At 36.1% G+C, this 20,772-nt stretch overlaps 1 protein-coding gene across 1 annotated transcript in view; it reads left to right on the top strand.

Moving 5' to 3' along the window:
• Itpr (Inositol 1,4,5,-trisphosphate receptor) overlaps window positions 1-20,772 on the top strand; it is a 118,154-nt gene that overhangs the window by 80,069 nt on the left and 17,313 nt on the right. The window contains exons 30-43 of the mRNA XM_068768679.1: window positions 645-782; window positions 1,680-1,883; window positions 2,815-2,930; window positions 3,627-3,762; window positions 5,045-5,210; window positions 6,403-6,551; window positions 7,872-7,992; window positions 8,426-8,568; window positions 10,602-10,792; window positions 12,039-12,150; window positions 12,710-12,818; window positions 18,744-18,884; window positions 19,254-19,345; window positions 20,130-20,256. Coding sequence (XP_068624780.1) covers window positions 645-782; window positions 1,680-1,883; window positions 2,815-2,930; window positions 3,627-3,762; window positions 5,045-5,210; window positions 6,403-6,551; window positions 7,872-7,992; window positions 8,426-8,568; window positions 10,602-10,792; window positions 12,039-12,150; window positions 12,710-12,818; window positions 18,744-18,884; window positions 19,254-19,345; window positions 20,130-20,256 — 1,945 coding nt within the window. The remainder of the gene's footprint in view (window positions 1-644; window positions 783-1,679; window positions 1,884-2,814; window positions 2,931-3,626; window positions 3,763-5,044; window positions 5,211-6,402; window positions 6,552-7,871; window positions 7,993-8,425; window positions 8,569-10,601; window positions 10,793-12,038; window positions 12,151-12,709; window positions 12,819-18,743; window positions 18,885-19,253; window positions 19,346-20,129; window positions 20,257-20,772) is intronic.

Here is a 20,772-nt window from a genome sequence, read left to right as displayed (position 1 = left end):
TAACTGCTTAGTAAACAACTAACATGAAAAATGAGAGCAAATTTTTTTTTTTTCAGAAATATTAAATGTAAATGTGATACAAAGGCATGACCACTAATATTTTGGTAATATACATTGATGTTATTAATAATAATAAAGACAATAAAAGCCAGTAAGAAAATTGTAAGGTTGTAAATGACAATAGTCTAGTAAGCAACAAATATGCTAAAAAAAAATTAAGGTGACATTGGTTTTTCTTTTTAGTCGATAGAAGATTACAGTAAGGCAGAGGCCTCCCGCAAAGATCATCACGACCGGTCTTACGCTTCCCGCATTCAGCGACTTGTTGCGATCCTACGTCAATCTAGATCCTGATCTCCTCTTGAGATCCTTTCGACCTAGAGCACATCTGCCACTTCAGATGTGTAATTTTTCGGGCTACGGGTAGATGACTTTATATGTACTGTAGATGACTTTAAACAACTTCCTCAGGAACCCTAGGAATCATGTATTTTAATGTTTATTAAATGTCATTTTATATTCTTTCAAATTAGTCCCGCTAAGTTTTCTTCTTATATGACATTTATACACGTGGTAGTCTCAACTTAGTGAATAAGAGGTTTAATCTATCCTGTACTAAAAAAATAAATTTTGTGATTGCACAGGTACCACATGACGAAGACGATGCGGCCATGGATGAGCTGATGGCGCTAGCGCACGAGTTCCTGCAGCGATTCTGCCACGGCAACCAGCAGAACCAGGCCATCCTGCATAAGCACTTGGATCTGTTCCTTAATGCTGGAGTATGTACATTAACTGTGTATTATTCCTTTATCATTATCATTCCAGCTATAGGACATTTACCGCTGGAAATATGTCAATATATATATTTACTTATTGTACTATAAGTGACAAAGATAAGAAACAAAAGAAGTAATAAATAAAAAAGGTGAGGCAAGATTGAAACTATAAAAACCAAGTCGCAATTATAATAAAAGAAATGTATAAAATTAGGAAGTAAAATCAAGAAAAGAGACAATCAAAATGTTATTCACAAGTAAACCATAGAAAACTAAATTAGCGAATTGTACTATACCTGTGATATAATGGGGATTGGAGAGAAGGATGAGAGGCGAGGTTTGAAAGGTATTTGGAAAATTATACAATATGTGAAGGAAGAATGAAGAAAAGTTTGAAGTATGAAAGTCGAAATAAAAACTAAAATTGAAAAAAATATTAACTTTGTGAACAAAAGTATATGGACAGGAGCCTACAGAGATTTAACGAAAAGCCCCGATACAGGGCCATAAAAAAACTTAGGATAAAGAGATATAGTAATACCCGGTCTCTAAGACGTACATATATATATATATATATATGTGTATATATATATGTATATATATATATATATGTGTGTGTGTGTATATATATACGTCTTGGCCGTATATAGACGCTGGAAACAGGCTGAAAGCCTGAACAGATCCTTGTGGAAATCAACGGCCGACCTTCGCTCAATATTACACTTCTTACGGCTGAAATGATGTATGATACAGATTTTAGCTATTTGCTAAATTCAATATTTTGTATATATTATTACATAATTTTACTTTTCTGTTGTAACTTACTATATTCTTGATACTGGTTGATATTTTGACATAAAAATGTTTAGGTAAATGTATGTTTATTGGACTGGGGTACAGATCCGCGAAGCGCAGACGGTGTGCGCGATCTTCTCGGAGAACCCGGCGCTTTGCGCGCACGAGGGCAACGAGAAGGTTGCCGCCCACTTCGTGCACTGCATTGAGACACGCGGCCGCCGCCCCGCCTACCTGCACTTCCTGCGCACCATCGTGCGCGCCGCCGGCCACCACATCCGCCGCAGCCAGGACCTCGTCATGCAGGAGGTAACTGCCGGAAGTACCAACTCCCACCAACCATATCTTCTTCTCAGTCATATGCAAACCAGCCGTTGTCGGATCAGCTTTCTTAAATCGTACTTCTCTCTACTTTCGTGATTTCAGGTTGAAATCTCACCATATGTCTGTTCTAAAATTCCTCATCCAAAATAATTATACTAACGCTGTCGATGTCACAGCTGTAATTTTGTTGTAAATAAAAAAAACACGGATATCAGGAGAAGTAACATCAGACTGTGTTGGTTGACTGTTCTATTACAAAAGAGATATTTAAACATGTTTCTAAAAAATTATATTTTTTAAACACAAAACGAATACTCTGGTTAAATTTATCTATATCCGAAATATTAATTTACAAGCTAACTTTGATACATAAATAAAGACGTTATTCTTTAAAAAAAATTAGTCGCTACATTCAAATTGTAGGTATTAAAAGATATATGTTGCTTCGTATTTTTTTTTTGTTTCGGGATGAAATCTTCTGAATATTCGAGATACCCTCGACTTTAGGATTGGACGATAGGATTATGAGAGACCCCTATCTACTCAAAACCCTCCGGTGGTGGTCGCCCTCTGTGCTTTGGTATCTCGCAGTTAAGGATCATCCGGAGTTCCTTACGCAGTGTTATCAGGATGATACGATACCACGTGGATCCATCGTTCACCTCAGAGTCGTTGAAGCTTGAGGAAGTTTAGGGCTCACTTCCGATAAGGGAACACTTCTCAGAAGGGCCGTCACGAGATGAGTCCCTGCGCTGACGACGTCGTCTCCGAGTAGGTTCAGTTAGGTAGATCTAAAATCATAGTCCAACCACACAACATTGCGCTCATTTGTGGTAATTTGACCACTTGAGTATTTGTTTTTAGTAAATATAAAGTGACTTCTGTAATTAAATTAAAATTCGGTTTTAACATCCAGATGGTGAACTCCGGGGAAGATGTACTTGTGTTCTACAACGACAAGGTGTCATTCAACTACTTTATACAAATGATGCGTCAGTATAAGCAGACGAATGAGATGCCTGAAGCTTTAAGGTGCGTATGCTGAGATGAAAAAAGCATTCTATCTAGGTGGAATAAAATAACCTGTTTTCTAAGTGTGCATACAACTATATGTATGAAAAAGACAAACTGGTTATTTCTGTAGCTTCTCAAGTGCTGAAACATGGTATTTACATAGGAAAATGAACTAATTCTGTTTCTTTGTAAGCACCAGCTTTCAATGTACAAACATACACAATGATTATTTATAAATGAAAAGCTTTAAAGTTGTTAACGTTTATCTCATTTGCCAGCAGAAAGCTTTAAAATTTTAAATATGACTGGCCAGTTACTTCTGGCACTACAAATTCTGCAGATACAGATAATTAACAATAATTAATACGTTGTAATCCGAATTTTATTACGTATTTATAATTATCAAAAATATTAATTAGTGGCTAGGGTCTACCGTACACCTTTTAAATTGTAGTTAATGTAATTGACAGCAATTGAGCTAAGAGCTCGTACTTATTTGCCTCTAAAGCTTTTACTAAGAAACGAATCATTCATTTCATTCTTCATTCATTCAATCAAATATTTAACGACGTTTAAAAAATAGATTTCATTCTTGTAATTTCTCGCCATAAGAATAAGTCTTCATATCTATCATCATAAATCTTCTAGGAAACTTCTAAATGAGCTAAAAGCATATATGACCAATTCATAATAACATAGAGGTTCTTCACACAGGTACCATATCCAGCTGGTGAAACTGCTGACGTGCTGCACGCTCGGCAAGAATGTATACACGGAGATCAAGTGCCACAGCCTGCTGCCACTCGATGACATCGTGGCCATGATCACGCACCCCGATTGCATACCGGAGGTAGGACAATGACCACCTTCTACCCCATCGTAAGGAAGCATAGTCAGCTAATCCGATCCTTTATTCGTCTCGTGGGGCAATTGTACATAGGCTACCATTCAGTTGAGAGTGCAACAAAAGCGTTATACTGGACTTTACTTCCTAAAGTTGTCCTTATAGTTTCAAAAGCAGTAGCCTAGTGCCTTGTAGGTAGAGCAGAGATGCAGCCCTCACCTGTGATAAAGACGCAAGCAGAATTCACCCGCCACCGCGAATCTGTCCTGGTTCTAGACAAATCATCACGAAACCGTCGTCAAAGCCCGTTCTCCTCCGACGTTTAATTCTCTGGCTCCGGAGCTCTAGTGTTGTCTCTCTCTCTCTCTTTCTTGTGAAGACTCCTCCAAAATTACTTAACTGTCCTAAACCCTCAGAATAAGGAATCCGAAACCGTTTTCATGGCGATGTTTTGTGTCACCATTTATGACAATACTGGTAAGTGGTTGTAATATATATATACAGGCACAACAGCGATGGTAACTAAGTTTATAAAAGTTTGCCAAATGTGAATTGTTATCATTTTGGTAGTTTTGGTAGGTTTGTATTGGTACAATTGGCTGTTTAGGCACCACTACATTATTGTCATGTTCTGGATTGTAAGTGCATTTGCTAATGTAATTACTTACCTAATAAGGTAATAATCCCCTCATAAGTATAAACGATTCATATTTCTTTTATACTGATTGGTAAATATGATTATATTGATTGGTAGTAAGTCCGAAAACTTTAAAGGAGTGATGTATAGCTTATTTGCAACAAAAGGACATAAAGCCTTTACACCTTTAACCAATCACCTGTATGAATATCTTTTTTTTTAAATTCCCATAATTTCGGAATAATAACACCAATAAAAGCTTAAAACAAATCAATGAGTATATACCTGATAACTTTGTAATTTTTTGTATAATTTATTTTTATTGTTTTATGAAATTAATAACTTTTTATTGTTTTATTAATTATTATTATTTTGTATTATATTGTTTCTGATTAAGTTAAGCCTGGGGGTTTTATTCAGCTTCATTTGAGATGAGTTCACCAAACAGAAAGGTCTGAAATTTACTGGATACTCGTATTCTAATTGCACGATGACGTTCGCACGAAGATGGCAACTTTACGAGTGTAGAAGCGTGAAGTGTTGTGTGTGCGGTACACCAGCGTGGACTACTTTGTAATTTTAGGGAGTATCCGGATCCTACACGATCGCCCACATCGTGGATAGTACTTACAATGCATTAATTGTACGCAGGTGAAAGAAGCGTACGTGGGCTTCCTGAACCACTGCTACATAGACACGGAGGTGGAGATGAAGGAGATCTACTCCAGCAACTACATGTGGGATCTGTTCGAGCGGTCATTCCTGCAGGACATGCAGGCGCTGCTGCAGGGCGACAGCGGTGCTTACGCAATACCTAGTAATCGATTCATTTACATTAAATATTAACACATAATAATTTTCAAAAACATAATTCGATTTGCTGAATATTACGGCGTATTACATAAGAAATATCTATGATAAAATGCAAGTAATTTCTAGTACACAAACACACATTTACTACTTTACTTTTTGTCTCTATATGTGTCATGCCCTGAATTGAAGTGGGTCAGCGTGGTGGACTTAACTTCATGACCCTTTTTCAAGTAGAGACTTACATACTAACAACAATTAAGACATTTTTAACAGGGATAACATTTTTTTTTTATCTATATGAATTTAGCTAATCATGGCACCCTAGTGGCCTCGAAGTTCTGCCGTTCGCTCATAAGGTCCACAAGACACGAACGACTTTGTTAAGGTAATCTAAATTCGCTGCAGAACACTTCCAACCAGAAATTTATGTGGGAGTCATATGTGCAGCAGTGGACATCCTTAGGCTTATAAGGGTGAAGTAATAATCAGGTCTTTTAGTAGATTTTTCTCAAAATTTGAGTCTATAATTTTTTGTACACTTACTGTGTTTTAAGTAAAAATATCTGAGTAATTTTTTACAGTTTATAAACTCTTTGGATTGGATTGGCAAAGAAAAATTGACAAAATATGACTTCCTATCTTATTGTAGAGAAATAATTAAAAAAGCAACTCAAAAAAACCAAAGCTAAATAATATTAATAAAAATGTAAATAGAAAATAAGTAACAATGGTAGCAACTTTTAGTAAATTGTAAATAAATAGAATTATACAGCTTAAGTGAAATAAATGTAAAACAAAAGTATGTAAATAACAGAAATAAAATACTATTGTATAATGAGAGAGGAATGGAAGGTCACAGAGCGAAAGAGAATGAAAGAAGAAATGTGGAATGAACACCGAATGAAAGAACATAGAATGCATAAATGAAGAGAGCGAAAATAAAAAAAGATTGTGAAAAATTAAATAAATAAAAACAAAAGTCCCTGCCCCACACCAGTTAGGGGGTACGAGAGGCTCTCAATAGCGTGGGCCATAAAAAAAAACTCTTTGGATGTAGAATTAAAGAATATTTTGTCTTATTAAAAACTTTATTTGATATCTTTGAAATTACCCGAAAATGCCCCCGTTCGCCTTCACAAATAAATCATGATAAAATTAAGATAAAAGAGATTAAGTAATTTGTGGTTACGTCGCAGGCACGTCCAGCGACAACGTGTTCTCAACGCAGAAGTCGTCGGCGGGCAGCACGCAGCGCGCGTGGGTGGACTACGTGACGGACGTGCTGGTGCACACCATCTGCACCTTCTTCAACTCACCCTTCAGTGACCAAAGTACAACGGTACAGGTGAGCTAAGAATTTTAGCTCTTATCCCTTTCGCGTAAAGTTCATTATCAAATAACTTGCTCAAGTATCTTAGTTTTTTTATATTATAAGGGGGCCTCTCGTACTCCTCTATCTCGTTTAGGGACAAGGAACTTTCAATTTTTAAATTACTTATTTAACTACCTTCTTTTTATTTCTTTACTCCTCTTTCAGTCTTCTTAAGTTCATTCATTCGGTCGTCTAACATACTTCACATGATCTTACATACTCGTCCATTATTCTTTCGTCATTTTCATCACTTTTCATCCTCCTTCACCCCATTTCTCAAATGTCACAGGTTTTAGTTTTCTTATCTTTTCCAAATATCCTACAAGTTCTACTTAATAATAAATGCAAACTAAGCTTTATTAACAATATTATTGTGTTTATCCTAATAAATGACCGCATTACCCAGGTAATATGTATATCCTTAAAATAAAGTTTAGTTGACTGTTTATTTTAATTTATTAACTACTCTTATAAAACGATTGCCGTTAATATATTTTTAACCGCTAAGTTACTGGCTTTGTATAGAACGACTAACTTTCTCTATTTATTTCATGTAAATTAATACACGAAGACAAAATTAAAACTGTGATTAATTAATTTTTTTACATTGCTCTCAATGGATTCATATGGACGTAAGTATATATATATCAGATATAGATCATATAAATATAATATCCATTTAAAAGTAAATATAATTAAAAATTAGATAGTTAAAATTCTTATTAAATCGTCCATTTTTTTATCTGTATTCTTCTTATGCATCTGCAAAGCTTAAGCCTTCCCCTAAAAATCGAGAAAAGGACCGATCTTGACCGCTGTCCACATCCAGCTACTTCTCTTGTCTTCGATCCACCTACACCTTTCCATATATAGGAGATTTCCACCTATGTCCTGACCTATCACGATATCTCTGTAATCATAAGATTTAGAAACTTGAAATTTGGTAGTTATATTTCCTTCGCTGAATAAAGGTCAATTAAGAAAGAGTTCTACGCATTGCCACCTGAGGGGGGGAGGGCTGAGAAGGCCAACATTATTACATGAGTAAAGGAGATTATTTATAAGAGAACACAGATTTTTTAAGTAGCTATAAACGTGACGTAATCATTACGTAAAGTAAGTAATGATGACATAAATGTATATAAAACAGTCAATTTATTTATTCCAGTTTAATGGCTTATTTATATTATATTATTATATCTGTATATCTTATAATTAAAACACGGAGAAAACAAAAACTCGACGTATAAGTGGTGACAAAGAAAACATAGTTACGATGCCATCTGTCTGCAGACCCGTCAGTCGATCTTCGTGAAGTTGCTGCAGACCACGTTCCGGATCTACCAGTGCCCGTGGCTCTCACCGCCGCAGAAGCTCAACGTGGAGAAGTGCATACGGACGCTCAGCGAAGTCGGTGAGCACATCACTAAGTCACTACTACTAAGTCGGAACTTATTTCGTTATCATCATTTTTTTAGTTATAAAGGAAATGGATTTTTTGTTATAAAGGAAATCTCCGAGTTTTGATGGCATGGCGCAATTAGAATTTAAAGTGTTGCCATCTTTTAGAAAAAAAATACTAATAAAAAATTCAACTTAAACCCAAAACAATGCAACCTCCAAAAAACGCATAACGAAATGACGTAAAGCGAGATATTGTGTGTGTGTGAGTGCGTATATAGATTTATATATATGTATAGATAGTATATCCTTAGAGTTGTTTTTAAATCGATAGGTGTAACTTATATCAATTATTAAAAATTATGATATAGGTCTTACATTGATATATACAACGGTAGGTCCGGTATATATGTTATCTTACTAAATATTAAGTTTTATCTGTTTAGCAAAAAGTCGAAGTATTGCCATCCCGCTAGAGCTCGAGGCAAAGATACAAACAGTGTTTGAGAAAGCGGCCGCCCTGTCGCGGCAGACAAGCAAGTGGCTGCAGGCTTCAAAGACCTCGAAGCTGGAGAAGATGGCATCTCAGGTAACGTGAATAAGTCAAAAACAACTTAGCATCACTAATTAGCCAGATCTTCCTTTCTACATATAGTACATTTCATACTTTGTCTTGTAGTAAATAGAAACTAACTGTATATATACTTACCGAACATTAAATGGAGTTGGACATTGTAAGCCCTTTCAGCTCTGGCAGCTTGCTTCATCTAAATGAAGGCTAAAATTTGTAAATAGTATAGTACAGTACCCGGCGATAAATATTTTACATCGACCTTTAGAAAGAGACGATCGGCTTCGTATAGCACTATCTCTGTCACACACTACCTATCTGACGTTTTGTCAGTCGTTGTATTTCGTGCGACAGAGATAACGGTCGATGTGAAATATTTATTGCCTGGTACTGTACTACCGTAACTTTAGGAATGCGCGCGGCGTGATTAGTAGGGGAGAAGGTAACAGCCTCCCCATCAGTCCGCGGTAATAATTAATGATCTTTTTATCTCGGCCCCCCCGCCACGCCGTGTTTTCCTAAGGCGCGGTACAGCGGTTTTGGTAGCGTTAAAATTAGTTTGCTAGTTGTATTTAAACTCTAAATGTGAAGTGTTAATTTGAAATGATTGACAGCACCTTAGGCTCAGACCTCTTACCTACACCAGCATTGATCAGTTTTTAAAGAAAACATTAACAATTTAATTAATTTAAAATTAGTAGTAGTGCATCGTTGTTAAAACTTCTATCATCATCTCAGTATTATACATTAGCTCATTTGCCGTAACATTGTAATTTTATAATTTCAACTGAAAGGAGGAACCACCGGAACCGCCCGACAGCACAGATTCGTCGCGGAGTGATGTGAGTGTGTGTGTTTGTGTGCCGAACTGTCACGGTGACGTTTCTACCTGTCAATTTGACGTTGGCAAATTTTTTTTTTAAATGTCTCACGGCGTGTTTTATTTTTTGCTTCTATGTGTTATATTTCCGAAATATTCTATGGTTATCATTGTGTTGTAATAATTCATGTACGCGGGGGCTTTGAACGTAATTGTGTAAAACTTAGGGGAACTAGTCATAAGTGTGGATTATTTAAAATTATTTACTTTTAACTTCACTACTTTGACAGCAAACATATCATACAACCTATTTATATTGAACTTAATAAGGTTATATTGCAGAACACGTGGGTTTAATCATACCATAGTCATTTTAGTTGCAAGATTATTATATTTAAGATTTGATTTTTTTCTCTGCGTTTTTATCAATTTTATTATAACAAATATTTAGGCCTTGCTGGGTTAAAAAGCTTAAATCCATTATTTGGTACCGTACCATAATACACCAGTATTGGTACCGTGCCTCATTATCATACAGGGTATATAAATGTCTATACCTAACATGTATATTTATCACATATAATATCAGTGAAATATGCACATGCTTGAAACCCGTAAATAATTTTTTAATGGTACTTTGTTCACGCACAGGAACAAAGCTGGTATTTGGGATAGTTTGATATTTAAACATTTTTAATCACTTATTTACATTATAATTCACATAAATTCTATCATCATCTAACGAAAGTCCTTTACACCAAAATGTATTTTATTGTCATTTTCAAATAATATTCTTAATAGACTTAAACAGTACACTTTTGAGTGTACACAATTCATTTACAGACTGCAAATTAGTATGTACGATTTTATTGCGTTTTTTATTAACTTCGTCATCATCACAATCGATGTTCACTGCTGGACATAGGCTTCCTCCGTAGATATGAAATATAAGACCGGTAGGAAGCAGCCTCCTTCCTTTAAGATCGTCATTCTACAATGTGGCTAGACGCCCAACGCTGGGCTTTCTGGTCCGCAGTCTCCATTCCCAAATATTAAGGCCCTAGCGACCATAACTCTTCAGGTTGTGGTCTGACCACTGCTCCTTCAACTTGCCAATCCTTATGGCTAAGTTGGTTCAATTCATTATTCTTAAGAAAAGGGCATATATTGTGAAAACTTAACTGATTACTTATAAACTTTGAAAATTAAAGTAGTTTTTTCGTGTGGGCAGTCGAATCTGCAGAGCGACCGGTCGGTGATGGAGGGCCTGCAGGAGATCGTGTCGCTGCTGGAGGAACAGCTGCGGCCGCTGCTGCAGGCCGAGCAGTCGCTACTCGTAGACATCCTCTACAAGCCGCACCGCCTCTTCACCAGTCCGGGCGAGCTGGCGCATCCGGACACCAGCGGCATATTTATATCCAGGTGCCTGACAACATCAATCCAAACCCCTAGTTTCCAAAGTGATCCTGGAGGCAGACGTCATCAATCCAAACCCCTAGTTTCCAAAGTGATCTAGGTTACTGACGTCGTCAATCTAAACCTGAAGTTTCCTTCATCAATCGAAACCCTTAATATCCTTAGTGAGCCAGGTGGGTGACGTCATCAATCTAAATCCTTAGTTTCGTAAATGATCCAGGCGGACCCTCACGGGTCTGGATGACCCACACAGGAGTCTCGACGGGACTTGACCATTAGAAAACGATAGTGAATCGATAGAGAAGAATTAAAATGTTGGCTTGACTTTAAATGTAGACAGATAATATTTTAAGAAACTTAGCGAATGTTATATTTGATGAAATCACTCTTTTAATCGGCCATCTTTATTTTTTTGTCATCTGCTTATAACACTATCAAAACTAAATTATTTACCTTTTCAAAAATTAACTTATTAAATTAAATTACCCATTCTCAATTTTTTTATTACTATAATTTCGTGGTTGTAATTCCGTCGCAACCGTATAGTGAGATCTAATCTTCATATTTACACCAGCAGGGGTCGACCGCAACCAGATACATTTTCAAAGTAGTCCATGATTAAAACGCCTGGTAACCTCTTATCTAAACTGAATGTATAGTGAGTTTTCAGAGTAGGTGAAGCTAGTATATACTTATACCATGAAGTAAAAACATGGACTTTTTTATTATCATCAATAAATTCTGAAAATAATAGAAGAAACAATAATAAAGTGAGCTGTAAATGCATCACAGTCGCAGAATAAATATATACAGGGTGTCAAAAAAATGCAAATGGACAAAAAGTATTGATTGCGGTCGTTAATACACAGTGTATAAGACTGGTGGACTCCTCGTTGATTTTAATGCCAATCTACCCTCAAAATACTGGTCACCCGAATAGTGTCCCCGGAAATTCCAGAATTCTGGAAATATGCCCATACTATATCCCATCTTCTCCGGACAGGACAGTCCTTGTCGAACGCCTCGTGGTCCTACCGGTCCACCTTCGCCTTGTAGCGTTCCGGCAGGCGGGGGGTTTCCCGGTTTGTCTCTCCTTGCACTCGGCGCCCAAGTGACGACCACCGCAGTAGCTGCATCCATACCATACCATACTACTAGACTTTATTTTTAATTATCCGAAATTCATGTTTATTGATCACTGGTTACTTTCTGTTATAAGTACTTCGATTTTAAAATTAAAAATATGTTACAGATTAATACGTCACACGGAAAAACTTTTGGAAGAGAAGGAAGAAAAGTTATGCGTGAAAGTTTTACGCACGCTCCGGGAAATGATGGCTGTGGACCCTGAATACGGTGAAAAGGTAAATAATAAGTCTTAGTTTCGCAGTCAGTAATAAATTGCAGTATATGTGCATATATAATAGAAAATGTGGAAGAAAAATTAGTAAGTAAAATTTAGCCAGACGCGCCATGCCTTGAAATACATATTTCAAAGAAATTTATAAAGCTTATCTGAAATAAATATTGTAACGACCCGTGAAAGAGCAGTAGAATTTAAAAGCTCTGCCATTTGAAGTACGGTGACGCTAATCGAGGGGGCATGTGGAGTTTTTTACTGCCTCTTCTCCAAAACTAAACCACTTTGCGAAACAGAGTAGAGTCAAATACAATAAATTAAAGAAACAATAATAAGTTGACGATCTATAAGCGTTCTATTAAAAGTTCCAAGGTTGAAATAACGAGTTTTATCTTTATCATTTAATAATGTCTGCAGATGCTACTACGAATGTCGTGTACCCGTCGATTCTTATTACTTAAATAATCCTGATAAAATCTGTCAGTGCCCGAACGTGGGGGCAATCTACTGCTAGCGCCATCTATCGGCGTCTTCCGAAGTGGCAACTTTCGGTATATTCGCAGGGCAACCAGCTGCGCAACAAGCTGCTCTCCCAGTACTTCGTGAACCGCAAGTCGGAGCCCAAAATCCAACCTCCGCAGCCTTCGGTTACCGTCACACACGGCCCCGGCGGTAAGAACCTCTGGTCATATCCTCGTACACTATGTTGTTAACAAATGTAGCGCTAGTTGATTGATAGCAATTTTTTAATATTTTCGTCTTATTACTCGGCCTTAGAGACTTTGTGAACAAAAAACATTGTTCTGGTTGAAGTGTATCGTTGTTATTTATTCATTTACTACACTTTAGAAAAGAAACAGATGAATAATAACTACAAAAAAAAAACCAATACTTTTTCAATTCAGTTGACAAATTTTTTCTGTCATATAGGTGTCTAAAGCCTGAAAAGAAGATCCTAGGTATTTTCAAACTGAACCCGTCTACTTCATCCGGTGAAAAGATATTAAGATATTGTGTTCAATCAACTCGTAGCTCGCTCACACAGCATAGTTATAACTAGAGATGTTACACACAATTTAGCGAACCGCTAGTGTTTAACAAGTTCATTGCGGCTTTAAGTCGAAACATCTTTACTTATGTAGACATTCTATATGTGCACCGACAATAAACTGGATAAAAAAATGACCAATATTTAGCCTCTTCCGCGCAAGCAATAGTAGTCGTGCAACAAAGTGCACCGCACGCCAGCCCGCTGATAAATGCACACCAAACACAGAATGACTTTTTTGGCACTAATCGGTGTAACATAGCTCCTAAAGATGCCCCGTGGAGTGGTGAAACACGTATTGAGAGATTTGGCGGTGGCAGTTGTGTGATTCGCATTGTTTTCCTCATACGCATTTATCAGCGGGCTGGCGGGCGGTGCACTTTGTTGCACGACTACTACTGCACGCGCGGAAGTGACCAAATATTGGTCCTTTTCTTACTTAGGCTGGACTTCCGCAAGGTAACGCCTGATTCTATTAAATAATAAACTGGATGTGTCGGACTCTTATTGCCAAAAGTAACCTATCGATGAGTAACAGGTACTACCCAAGCTAAAGGTACTTTAATGAGGTTAGTTGAGCCTAGTTATGGAGGCTTCGCTAGTTTTATTTAGTGATCTAAGTGCTCGACGGCTATATAATTCAGTGAAATTGTAGCATGTAACAGTTCAAGTTGAAGCTTCCCAGAGAACCCTCGAGCTTGTCCAGCTTAAAAGAGGTTTTTGTTAAGTGACCTGCTCCCCTTGCAATCTGAAATTCCACTCAAGCAGCAGTGCAAATTACATCAGCTAAGTAAGAAAAGGACCAATATTTAGCCACTTCCGCACACGCAGTGGTAGCCGTGCAACAAAGTACACCACCCGTCAGCCCGCTGATAAATGCGTATGCGGCAAACAATGCGAATCACACAACCGCCACCGCCAAATCACTCAACACGATTAGTGCCAAACACAGAGTCAAACACACAGAGCACTAATCGGTGTAACTTATCTCCTGAAGATGCCCCGTGGAGGGGTGAAACAAGTGTTGAGTGGCTACAACTGCATGTGTGGAAGTGGCTAAAGATTAGTCCTTTTCTTACTTAGGATGGACTTCCTCAAGGTAACGCCTGATTCCATTAAATACATTAGCTAAACTGACTCTTTTTGCGTCTATGTATTTACTTAAATATTCTCTAACATTTTTGATCCTATTAGTATGTGGAAACAATGTTTTTATGGCTATTTTATTTGCCATATATCTATCCTTCTTTATTTATTCTTTGTTACCCAAGCTTTTAAAACATAACATTAGATCTACTAATCGCTCTAGCATATCGGCAATGACTGTGTACTAAGGCCTTAACCCTTAGAAGCCTGATTTACGAAAGTGATTTTTTAATATTACTGTGTTTGCTTGAGGGTCTAGATGAAGAGGAATAGATTTTTTTTTAATTTTGTTGAAATGAAATTATACAACAGTAAAATACGTACAGCCAACCTTTAAAAAAAACTAATAGTAATGTAAACATTCGGTTTAAAAGATTGGTATCAAATGAAACTCTAAGTTATTAAGAGTTAAGATAGAACTGGATCATAGAGGATTTAGCAGGTGAGGCAAGGAGAACATATGTCCTCAAAAACAGTACAGGTTGGGACTTATTTGAATTCAGCACTAACTGAACGATTTCTAAAGTGAACTAAGTGTTCCGCACTGAACTTGTTAACTTAGTCAAACGCACCGTTAGATATAGAATTAGATGACACTTAATTTATATATAACATTGAAATAAATATTTCTATGTTATATATATTGAAATGTTTGCCAATTATGTAAGCGAAACTTGTTTATTATAATAATCTGTAATGTTATTCGTGTCGATAGATGTTAACATATCTTTGACTCATTCGTCTACATAACTTTACCTTTCATTGTGTCTATAATAATGGTTTGTTTGTGCGCAAACACTCAAAATTATTTTAAAGACACAGTGTTAATACAAGGAAAAAAAATATACTGATTACTCCAAGTTAACCTTCAAAAATTAAATAAATCATTTCAAAAACAATTTCACGTCTTCTACTGGATAAATTTAAAATCAATATTAAACATACATTATTGAAAAAAAATATATATTATTCTATTCTATTTTGCGCACTGACTAACGCAGATCTTTCAAGCTGTTTGCGACGGGTTCCATGTTTTCATTAGTCGTTGGCTTCCGGCTAGGCCCCACCTGAGGGATATTTGTTGTTGAAGCTGTTGCTTGAAACCTCTGCGCGAACGAATCAGATCTTCACTTGGAGTATCATGTAACTGTCGAATAAACTAGTAAAACTGTGAACCATAAATTTCACACTTATCATTGGTCTTTTTAAATACGATTTGATTATAATCCGAATTCTGCTATCCGGTATCCGGACATCCTTTAACCCTTTCCACTCCAATGTCCAGTGTCACTCGACACTGATTTTGTTCCACAAGCTCCACTGTCGAGTAATACTCGGCATGGTGTAATACTTCTTTTTGCGGAAAATTTTAAAACAGGAAAGATTTTTGTTACTAAAATATTTGAATCACGAATGAATGAAACATATTCTAGAATTGCAAGATACTATAATTCAATTAAATTTTATCGATGCTACCAGCTACCATCGATGCAGCCTTGGAGTGAAAAGAGTTCAATTGCCTAACTTCAAAGTTGAAGCGTCGGAATGCTAATTAGATATCATCGATCACTAGTCCCCTACAGGGGTCACTGGAGCCTAATCATAGCTTCTAACTTTCATTCCTAAACGATGGAAAAGCTCGACCGTCTCCTAGTCTGATAGAACTGTAGTATTTAGCGATCCGAGCTGAGGCTTCGAGAGCCTTCGAGTTTCGCTACCTTAAAATATGATTTTGGACACCCATAGTGCCCTAACTTCTCGGACCCGCAAAACCTGCTTATGATCACGTGGAAGGTTATGAAAATATATGGAAATTAGTTTTTGAGAATAACAGACTTATCTTTGTTTTCAATCCAAGGTTTTAATAGACAAGTTTCGCTGTAGACAATAATCACACGCTCTGAAATTAACATAAGAGAAATTTAATTTGACGCTAAAATTAGTTCAATAGATTGCAGTTGGTTACCATTGTATTTTTAATTATATACTATTATATAGTACAGATCTAAAATCTAGTGAATCATAATTAGTTGTACAATATAGAGGGTTATTGATTATTGATGTAAAAAGCTTTAAAGGAGTGAATGTAGTACTCATTTAACAACAAAAAGCTGTGAAGCTTTTACATATATTTTTAATCACACTGTATAAAGTGAGCACTCTAAAATATGTTGCATTAATTTATTTTTTCTATAAGAATGCACGTCAATAACGTCTTCAACGAGAGATAACTACAATAATTTTAATATGTAGTAATCCGAATTTAGAATGCTTCATTTATTACATTATCATTTAATTATTTATTAAACTATTAATTTTCGAAGAAAGCTTTTACACTTGAAATCAATCACCCTATAACACATTTTAATATGAAGACCATTTACTACGTTTAGTGCTTTTAAATAATTTTAATATGTAGTAATCCGAATTTAGAATGCTTCATTTATTACATTATCATTTAATTATTTATTAAACTATTAATTTTCGAAGAAAGCTTTTACACTTGAAATCAATCACCCTATAACACATTTTAATATGAAGACCATTTACTACGTTTAGTGCTTTTAAATAGTACAATAAAATAACATATTTGGTAACCAGCTATACAATAGTCGCGTGAAGGTATTTAGAAATGTATTTGTTGATTTGACTGCGCATGCGACGCAGCGACTGCTCACCAGCCGAAGCCAGGTGGGTTCATATGATGTCATATGCTTCTTTTATATGCATGACCCAAGTGAACTCCTATATTTTTTTGTTTATGTACATATGTTAAGAATGCTGTGATCTGAATAGATGGACTTATGTTTAGTATTTAAAATATAAAATTTTCGACCAATAATTCAAACTACAGTAACATACAACACGACATCATTTATGAATAAGAAGCACCTATCTTATGGGCTTGATTTACCGAATTTTTATTTCATCAGTTCCGGTCACAGCTTCAAATTAGTTAACTGTAGGTGTTGCCACCTACAAAACAATCATTCCATATTTAATCTTCGCTACGTTTTGAAACCGAGACACGTTCTCGACTATCCGGACGACGCGACGACAATAAAACATAAATTTTACAAAGCAATTCGCACGTTATTTTTTTATTTATGCCGGCCGGCGACACCACAGTGGTGTCGTGCGCAAAATAGTATAAATAGTATCGCTGAGTTCTGTTGGTGTTTTGTTTAGGTAACAATAAGTTACACATGACACGGCAGAATCGTCGGAAGATAGTGAAATATTTACAAGGCGAATTCGACGTTGCATCTTGGAGACTGTTTTGCTCCATACCATACGAAAAAAAAATTGAATACTAAAGAGAATGGAAATAAACAAATATATAAAACAAACAAAATTTGTATTTATTTTTGTATATCTTCGAAATTTCATGAAAGTAAGGGAACAGGGTTGAGAACGCATGAGAACTAGAGATGAGTTGATTAAAACTTTACAATTCATAATTACCCGATAATGTCAAAAACGGCCGGCGACAAGCCACGTAATCGAATTAGCGCTGCCGGCGCCAAGCGAATATATTTTTACGAAACGTGCGGACGGCAAAGTGTTAAGAGAAACATGACTGTAGTTTCTTTCGCCACTTTTACCAGCACTGACGCTCTCCGAAGTGATAGTAATGTTAGGCTGGCAATCGCAACTAACTTAGTCGAGTTCTGGCCTTTCTTAGGCATCCTGGAGTCAAGCTGAGGTCACCCTTCGGAAACCATTGCGTCAGATTACTCCATGGAGCTCCCGCCTGAGTGATCCAAAGATACGGCGGCTTGCCAATCCTATATTGCAAGGGATGTCAAGTCTTGATTTGATTGATTGAGCCGATGTTCCAGACAGAGTCTTCTTGCTGAGTTCCGTAAACGAGGCTAAGTGCATTCTGTGTGGTAGAGACTTCATATAGCCAGCGAAATATCTAAAGTGTAAATTCAAAATGAAAAAAAAATTAAGTCACTATATAAAGTAGTCATTACATAAAGCTTTTTCACCAAAAAGTCCGTAAACACTAAGACTTTTTGAATTTTTTATGATATTTTATTCCTTATGTGTTTATACTCTCTGCTATGAATTTGCTTTCATAAACTTATTTATTAAAACCGTTTACGTGAATTGAAAATTAAATTAATCATATATATATTTACGAAAAAATACTTTATAATTATTATTAATTAATGTTATGTACAATAAACGTTTTTTCTTAGGTTTATGTACCTTAATTAAATAAAATGTTATGGTAAGGGTTTTTTTAATTGTTTATTTTTTGTTTAATATTAATTATTTTTTTCAATACCTTTAAATGCATTTATTTAGCATGACAATTGTGAAACAGTTTTTTTATTATTATTATGCATTCTAATATGGGTGAAGAGAAATAAATGAATATACTGTTCACACAGCCAAGGTGCTGCTTCGCACGGGGCAGACGCTGTCGCAGGTGCAAGCGCACTTGGACCGCGAGGGTGCGTCCGACTTGGTGGTGGAGCTGGTGATGAACAGCACCAATCGTCCCGCCATCTTCCTCGAGGCAATACAACTCGGTAATAAACACTATATCACCTTCTAATTTGTACTCTCTTTTCACTATAGTACTTTAAAGTTAACACTTTATGCAAGCCAAAGACCGCTCACTGCTCGACATTTGCCTGCATGGGTGGAAGCATTTTAGTATACAAGTTAATAAAAAGAAACTAAAGTATAGTTGTAAATAAAAACTGTTCAGTAGTTTAGTAGTAAATAAAAAAGTTTAGCTTCAATAAATAAATAAATTTGCTTCTTTTAATAGAGAACTGTTAAATTTCTGGCCTACTTTTCTCAGCAGATGAACATTGCGAGTCGATGGTAGTTTAAACCGTAATCGGCTAAATAAAGATAATTTGATTTTATGTTGACTATTTAATTATCAACAGGCATCGCTCTCCTGGAGGGCGGCAATCCAATAATACAGCACAGCATATTCACAAAACTTCAAAACGGCGAGATATCGCAAGCGTTTCTAAAGGTAACGTTATTGCTAGCTGTAATCATAACCTGTACATATTTTCAAAGCAATAACTTCAAATGGAATTTTGTAATACGAAAGATGCAAAGCAAATACCTGAAAGGAAATTTATGCTCAGCTAACTTTGCGTCCTTTTTTAAAGCCAAACATTGTCCATGCGTCTCAAAAAGTGAACAATTTATTGAAAAACATTAAATATGAATTGTTACTTGAACTTTACTATGTTAAAATTGAATAATGTACATGAAAAATATATAAAAATGTTGTTATATATGTCTAAGTGTACTGCTGACATGCCTTATTTAAAAATCTATATAAATATAAATGGCTATATAATCAGGAGATAATATAGTAGTGGTTAATATATTGTATGTATTTTAGTTCTTGAAACGCCTTTTAATTCCATACATAATACTTAAACAGTTTTAAGAGTTTTACCTGCATTATTATAGCATATTCAAGCAGCTCATAGCGAAATAAGAAAACTTTGGTTGAAAACCGCTTGTTATATATCTGTGTTGATTAAATTTGAATTCAATTTCGCGTAATATAGAGATACACATACATACAGTATCTCGTTATCTCTGTCGCACGAAATACGAGTGACAAAACATCGATAGTACTCTACGAAGCCGAAATTAGCCGATTGTCTCTTTCCGAAGGTCGGTGTGCAATATTTATCGCCAGGTACAGTATGTACGTAAGATGTGTATACTTTTCATAAGCAATGAATGTATAGAAATAAATTTCTTTAAATCACCTATTTATTTTACAAATTGCAAAGGTATTCTACGACAAGATGCGAGAGGCACAGCAAGAGATTCGCTCCCTGGCCACGAGCAGTACCGCTACCAGCTCGACCGACAAACGATCAACTCCTACTGAAAAGCAGAGATCTGGCAGCCCTGAAGGTATCAGCTGACATTAAGATAAGAATATAGAATAGAATTAGAAATATAATAGAATTCTCTTTTAGGTCAGAAACGAAATCAATCGAAGAAAATAGAACAGTTTGATTTATCAACTGTTTTAAGGTGATGATGATGGTGGATTCATCATGGGTCTACATTGGCGTGACAAAAAGTTTAGGGTTCACGAAAATCTGGTTACCATAATGAAGTGCTAAAATGTTGGCTTGACTTCCCCCATCAATGACTTTCTTGTAAACTTCACATTTTTATCGAGGTTTTGGAATATGGTAAAAATATAGCTTGGCTCCGTTAGTCTGCCGTCAATGCTCACGTCGCTCTTGCTCTTTTACCTCTGCCCTCGCCGCACCTTCCTAAGGGGCGGTACAAGGGTTTCGGTAGCTCTTTAACACTATATTACTGCCTTTCTGATTTTGTTCTAAATATATGTGTATATATATTTACACAAACATATATGTACATTACACTTGTATGTTATATTTCCAACTAGTTGTTAAC

The sequence above is a fragment of the Battus philenor genome, unplaced genomic scaffold, assembly GCF_028537555.1.
Source record: "Battus philenor isolate CCGP_79_NKW_IND1 unplaced genomic scaffold, ilBatPhil1.0.hap1 SCAF_26, whole genome shotgun sequence".
NCBI lineage: Eukaryota > Metazoa > Arthropoda > Insecta > Lepidoptera > Papilionidae > Battus > Battus philenor.
Note: the sequence above shows the minus strand (reverse complement) of the source record. Positions and strands in the feature narration are given on the sequence as shown.